The sequence below is a fragment of the Cynocephalus volans genome, chromosome 10 (assembly GCF_027409185.1).
Source record: "Cynocephalus volans isolate mCynVol1 chromosome 10, mCynVol1.pri, whole genome shotgun sequence".
Taxonomy (NCBI): Eukaryota; Metazoa; Chordata; class Mammalia; order Dermoptera; family Cynocephalidae; genus Cynocephalus; species Cynocephalus volans.
This window is the reverse complement of record NC_084469.1, coordinates 34,775,236-34,780,951: the sequence shown is the minus strand read 5'-3', so window position 1 is coordinate 34,780,951 and position 5,716 is coordinate 34,775,236. Positions and strand designations below refer to the sequence as shown.

At 56.9% G+C, this 5,716-nt stretch overlaps 1 protein-coding gene across 3 annotated transcripts; it reads right to left on the bottom strand.

Moving 5' to 3' along the window:
- Positions 1–153: 153 nt before the first annotated feature.
- On the bottom strand, positions 154–5,394 carry FGF11 (fibroblast growth factor 11). 3 transcript variants are annotated; one of them, XM_063111022.1, is made up of 5 exons: positions 5,101–5,394; positions 3,361–3,471; positions 3,063–3,166; positions 2,268–2,488; positions 154–2,011 (listed from the first exon to the last, which is right to left on the bottom strand). In XM_063111022.1, exons 1-5 carry the CDS (start codon positions 5,291–5,293, stop codon positions 1,972–1,974), a joined length of 669 nt encoding a protein of 222 aa, XP_062967092.1. In that variant the 5' UTR covers positions 5,294–5,394; the 3' UTR covers positions 154–1,971. The 3 variants fall into 3 exon arrangements, with proteins under 3 accessions (XP_062967092.1, XP_062967091.1, XP_062967094.1); XM_063111021.1 differs by having other exon boundaries at positions 2,290–2,488; XM_063111024.1 differs by having other exon boundaries at positions 2,290–2,404.
- Between the last annotated feature and the right edge of the window lie 322 nt (positions 5,395–5,716).

Here is a 5,716-nt window from a genome sequence, read left to right as displayed (position 1 = left end):
GTGACGAGGCTCCCAGGAATGTGCACCTGTTGTTGGGGGGCAGACGCCAGCCCACCCGCTCCGCCCCCGGGACTTGGTCCCGCCCAGAGCAACTGCCGAAGCCCGCCACCCACAGATGACAGGCAACACGTCAGTTGTATAAATCGTCTTTAATTGATAAAGCCTGGAGTATAGACCCGGTCCCCTGGGAGCAGAGCCAGGAGACAGGTGGAGCCTGAGCAGGGTTTGTGTGGGTAAGGGGGACATCTACCTCTCTTGCAACAAGCCAGAGGTAAAAGAGCCTGAGGAAAAGTGACCTGCCTTTGAGTTCTTGCCCCTCCCTTAGGGCAACCTTAGTCTCTCCTGCTCAGATCTGAGGCTACTCCTGGTTTACCTCCTAGTTCACTAGTGGGTTCTCAGTTTTTTCCAGGCCTGCACCTAGATCTCCACGTTTTCCCCGTAAATCTCGTCAGGCCCTTTTTGGGTACCCAGCTGAGTTTATAAGCTGTAGGGTAAAGCCAGTTCTACTCTGTAGCTCTGGGGGTATATGAGGCCTGCAGCCCAGGAGGCCCTCACCCTCCTTGGCCTGACCTATAGGAAAGAGGGGTAGCACTTATTGCTGAATTGGGGTCTCCTCACTGGAAGGGGAGTCAAGGCTGTGTCCCATTTGTCCTTTTATTCTAGACCCACTACCCTAAAAACCTCAGCTTTAAAGGGGACCTGGAAGGAATTCCTGCTGAGGTAGCTAAGTGTTCATGTCCCCCTAGTCTAGACACAGGTTGAATCATGCCATGGTTTTGGCCCCTTCCCCACCCCAGCTTCCCTACTATAAGCCAGGGATCCTTCCAAAATTCCTCTGCCCTCCCCCAGACTTTGCTTCCCTGGAAGGACCCCAGCTGAGTTTCAGGAGCTAGAAACTGCATGTAAAAATAAGGTTAGTGTTCTATATGGAAGAATAAAAGTTTTAGAAAATTATCTAGGAAAAATAAGAAGTGGTTCTTGATGCATCCAGAACTTAGTTCTTTATGAATCATAGCTGGGTCCTTTCCAGAGCTCATACTTAATAAGTATCACTAGAGAAGGTGGGAAGGTGGGCCTAGAACTTACTCTAGAGCAATAATATGGCTATACAGGCCCCAGTTGCATCCAGGGGAGAAGGGCTGAGAGTCATGGTCTATGTCCTAGAGCTCAGATTCAGGAGGAAGTATTGCTCTGTTAAGGTCTAGAACACCATGTTCTACAATTGGGTGTCTCTGGGATAAGAAGGTTAAACCTGTGGTGATCTGAGACTGGTCCCAGTTCAGGCCAAGGCCAACAGCTAGGTAGGACTCAAATCCAGCCTCTCTCTAGAGTCCATCAGGGTCAAGGATAGAAGGCTGATGGATCCAGAAGAGTCTGGCAGCATGCTTGGCTTCCAGCACAGAGCCCTAGTGCAGAAACGGCCCTGGCTGGGGTGTCCAGTGTTCCAGAACCTGCCCAGTCCAAGGCAGAAAGTAAAGTAGGGAAAGAAGGAAACTAATCCTGAGCTCCCGTGGACCTACAAATCTATGGCTCAGTGGCAATGAAAAGGGGCACAGGGCCAAAGGAATTGGCTGAGCCTGGGGTGGGGAGTGTTTATGCCCTGGCTCTGTCAGCTTTGGAATTCCCAGTGCCATCGCAGGAAAAGACTTTGTGGGTAGGGGGGAGTGTGGAAAGAAAGAAGTGATAAGCCAAAGACATTTTCAGACATCCCCCTCTCTGACCCCCTCCCAGACCCAAGAATCTAAGGGTCTCAGCAGTCCCCAAAGTCACAGCCAGCCATTTGGCTCCCTCAGGGTAGAGCACCTGGTGAGACCTGGCTGCTCAGGGCATGTGTATGGCAGCAGGGGAGAGAGCAGGGCCAGGAGCAGGGCTGGGAGACAGGCTGTGGTGGTGGCTGGCTCACTGGGAAGGCAGGGAGCCTCCAGTCCAGGGACTACATTTCAGAGGGCGGGCGGACTGGAAGGGGAGGTCTCAGGGACACTGTGGAGAGAAGGCTCCCGGTACATGGCCACTGTGAAGGGAAGAGAGGAGCAGGGAACAAGAGTTAGGCACAAAGAGACCCAGGCAGAACCAGAGCTCTAAAATGCTACCTTCCCCTACACTTGCCCTCCAGGAACCCCAAGCCAAAGGGGGAGAACTCCCCAAATCCCCAAAGGCTGAAGTCTTCCTGGCTTGATCCGTCATGCAGAGTCCTCTTAACACTTGTAGTCTGAGCTGTGTGCCACTAAATGTTCATGTCAAGGTCAATACCCTCCCACATGGCCCACCTTTTCTTGAGTCCATACGCACCCTCCAGGAGCTTGGGCACAAAGTGGGCAGCTGCCTTGGTCTTCTTGACTCGGTTTCCCTTCATGACCCGCCCCTCCTTGTCCAGGCCTAGGTACCAGGCCCGGCCAGAATGGCGCTGGTGGTAGAGAGCAGAGGCGTACAGGACATAGTAATTCTCAAAGACGCACTCCTTAAAGCGACATTCAGCTGTGAAATATGGCTGAGAAGACAAAGACCCAGAAAGGCACACACAGAGAGACAAAAAGACACATCACTGGGCAGAAGGGAGCCCTTGGGAAGAGCAAGCCAGGATATAATCCATACATTATTGGGGGGAGGGGGAGGGAACTTCTGAGTCCATGTAGGAACTGGAAGCAAAGGAAGGACAGGGAACAGCTCAGTAGGCCCCTGAGGGTTAAGAACTAGACTTTTGGGTGTCCTGGAACAAAAAGATCCCTTCTCTCCACTCTGCTTCCAATCTCTCAGCATCCCCTATCCTGAATGACTCTGATGAAGTGAGTGAGAATGAAGTCAGGAAGAGGAGGATAAGAAGTGGGGGCTCTAAAAGTCTGAAAGAGTTGGACACTCAAAGAGGCTGGGTGTATGTGCGGGGCTATGAGAGGAGTGGGGATGAGAGAGACCCTATAGGAGGTACTCTGGAGTGGGCAGTGACGACAGCCATCAGCGAAAGCTCCAGGGAGACCTAGTCCTGGGCTGCAAAATGTGGGTACTTGAGGAAAGTTGTACGCTAGGAGAGTCCCCAGTACCCCAGGCCACTGGCCTCATTGTCTCACCGAGCTGTAGAGCAGCCCCTCGGCGTTCATGGCCATGTAGTGACCCAGCTTGGCACTCTGGATGGTGACCACACGGAGCCCCACGGGGATCAGGTTGAAGTGGGCTGGAGGTAGAGAGAGGTGGCATCAGTCCCCAGGCCTCTAACCCTCATCTGACCTCCTCCCATCCCAGCTCCACTTCCTCCCTTGGGGGTCAGGGAGACAGACTGAGAGCAACAGAACCTCAAGAGGGAATAGGATTGTCATTTCCTGTCCCCATCCTCCTGCTTCCCACCCAGCAGTTGGCTTCCCCTCTCACTGAAGGAGCTGGTGTCCTCTGAGGTGCCCTGGATGCTCCCGTCGGGATTTGCCTGGAGGTAGAAACCCTGGCGGCAGAACAGTTTGGTGACGATGCCTTTGAGCTGAGGCTCTGGAGAGAGAGACATTCATCTTTGAAAATGACATCTCTGTTCCCAGAAACATTCCTACAATTGGCGGGATCAGAGGAATGAAAGGAGAATGGAGGGAAGAGGGTCCCAGGGCCCCAGCTCTCTCACCCTCCCAGCAAACTGTCTCCCACCTCTCTTTGACTCCTGGGGAAAGCAGGGATGTGGGTCCCTTCTGTTCTCTGTAACCACGAACTTTCAGTTTAATTTATTGAAATTTATTGAAATGGCTGCATTCCTACTCTACAGCTTAACCAGGAAGGAGGGGAGCGGGAGGAAGGGGAGAGATACATCAAAAGGCAATGGACAGAGGGAGACAGGCAGGACTACTGAGGGGCAGTGTGTTTGCGAATGGGCGGTGCGGCCGCAAGGTGACCACAGGGTAGGGGCTCTCCCTCAGCAGTAGGGGTGGGACCGGGCCTGACGCTGACTCAGCACCTGCTGCTGCGGCTGCCGTTCGCTTGGCTCGGACCTCGCCTTGGCCCACCGCCGGCCTGTCTGACACTGACCCATCTGTCTGTCTGTCTGTCTGTCAGTCTCCTGGCTCGCGGGGCCCAGTTCTCCCTGAGGCTCAGCCTCTCCCCTTCAGCCAGGTAACCTGCCTGGGGTGGGGGCATATGATACCATATCAAGGAAATGGGGGGAGGGGGACGAGGAGATGGAGAGGCAGGCTGAGTCACGTGGGGGCCGGGTCCCACTCGGAGGGTGGGCTGCGGACCGTACCACTGCGGATGGTGGCTGGGGGAGGAGGGCGCGAGGGGGCTACACCTAGGGGAGCTGGGAGCCGGCGGGAGCGGGGCCAGAGGGACTCCCCTGACTGTCGTACCTGGACGCGGACCACGCGCTAACCTCACAACTCTCTTTCCCAGTCGCTTGCTCTCTGCCGACTTCCCTGTCCCCCCTCGTAGGTGGTACGACCCCCAAGTCTCTGTGCTGGTCTCCCGCCGTGAACTGTGTCTGAGTTCCTCCTGGCATAGGGTCCCCTGAGCCCCTGAGACCTAATTTCGGAGTTGCGCGGGGGTAAATGGGAGGGAGGGCCCAGCTCCCTTTCTGAAGTGCAGGTCACGGGAAGAGGGCGCACTGAGGGGCTGGCTAGCGTGGTAGCTGCAAGGACACCCGGGGGAGAGCTAGGGAGGTTGGCTCCGAGCCAGGAGAGCTCGACCAGGAGGAACCGAGCCAGGGCTTGGAGGAGACGAAGAAGCGGGGCGGGGGCGGGGCGGCCGGAGCCGCAGAAACCCGCCGGGCGACCCGGGCGTCCGGAACCCCCAGGCCCCTCCGCTCCGGATTGAAAGAATCGCGAGAACCGGCACGTAGGCGGAACATGGTGGGGGTGGGGACTGCTGTGTTGAGGGGGGTCGGGCAGCAGCTGCGAGGCTTCGGGACGCCAGGCTTAGCCCCTCAAGCCTTCTCCTTGTCCTCGAAAGCAAGGAGACTCGGGGATATGGACAAAAGAAAAGAGAAACTGAGGCATAGTCTGGCAGGGACTTTGTCTTCCTAGCCCATCCCCTTCCACTTTTGGGGAGCTCCCTCAGCCGGGCCGCATTCTTCAGTCCCCGGCTTCAACCTCCCAGAGAGACCTCTGGTCCGGAGACCCCCTCCCCAGCTGCACTCACCCGGGCCGCGGTCTGGCCGTGCGGGCCGCCCCCCGCACAGTTGCACCTTGGACAGCAGGATGAGGAGCTGCTTCTGGCAAAGGGACTTGGTACCGCGGGGACACACGCGCCGCTGTGCGGATACCGGCCGGCTGCCCCCGGGCTCGCGGACCTCCCGCTTCTGCCGGATCAGGCTACTGGCCAGCGCCGCCATGGCGCCCCGGGAGGAGGCACCCCCAAACGGGCAGGCGCCCGGAGCGTGCTGGGCTCCCCCAGAGGAAGAGCCCGCTCACCAGGGCATGCTCTTGACGTTCAGGCCCCGACTCACCGCCCCACCCACAGGACCTGAGGATAAGCCCCAAACTCCCCCACAACCCCCCTCCGTCCAGCAGCCAGCTTCCACCCTTGAGCCCCGTGTTAGCTCCACCGGATCTAGCAGACTATACACTCCCCAGGTGATCCCACCCTCGAATTTTGCACCGCTACTGAAAAGCACCCCCTTCCTTGGTCTCCAGTGTCTCTGTCCCTACTTCTCTTATCCCAAAGCCAAGACCCCCCAAATTTCCAAGATGTAGTTCAGGCTGGCACTCCTGCCAATCTATTTCAGGCTGGCACTCCTGCCAAATCCACTTTTGTA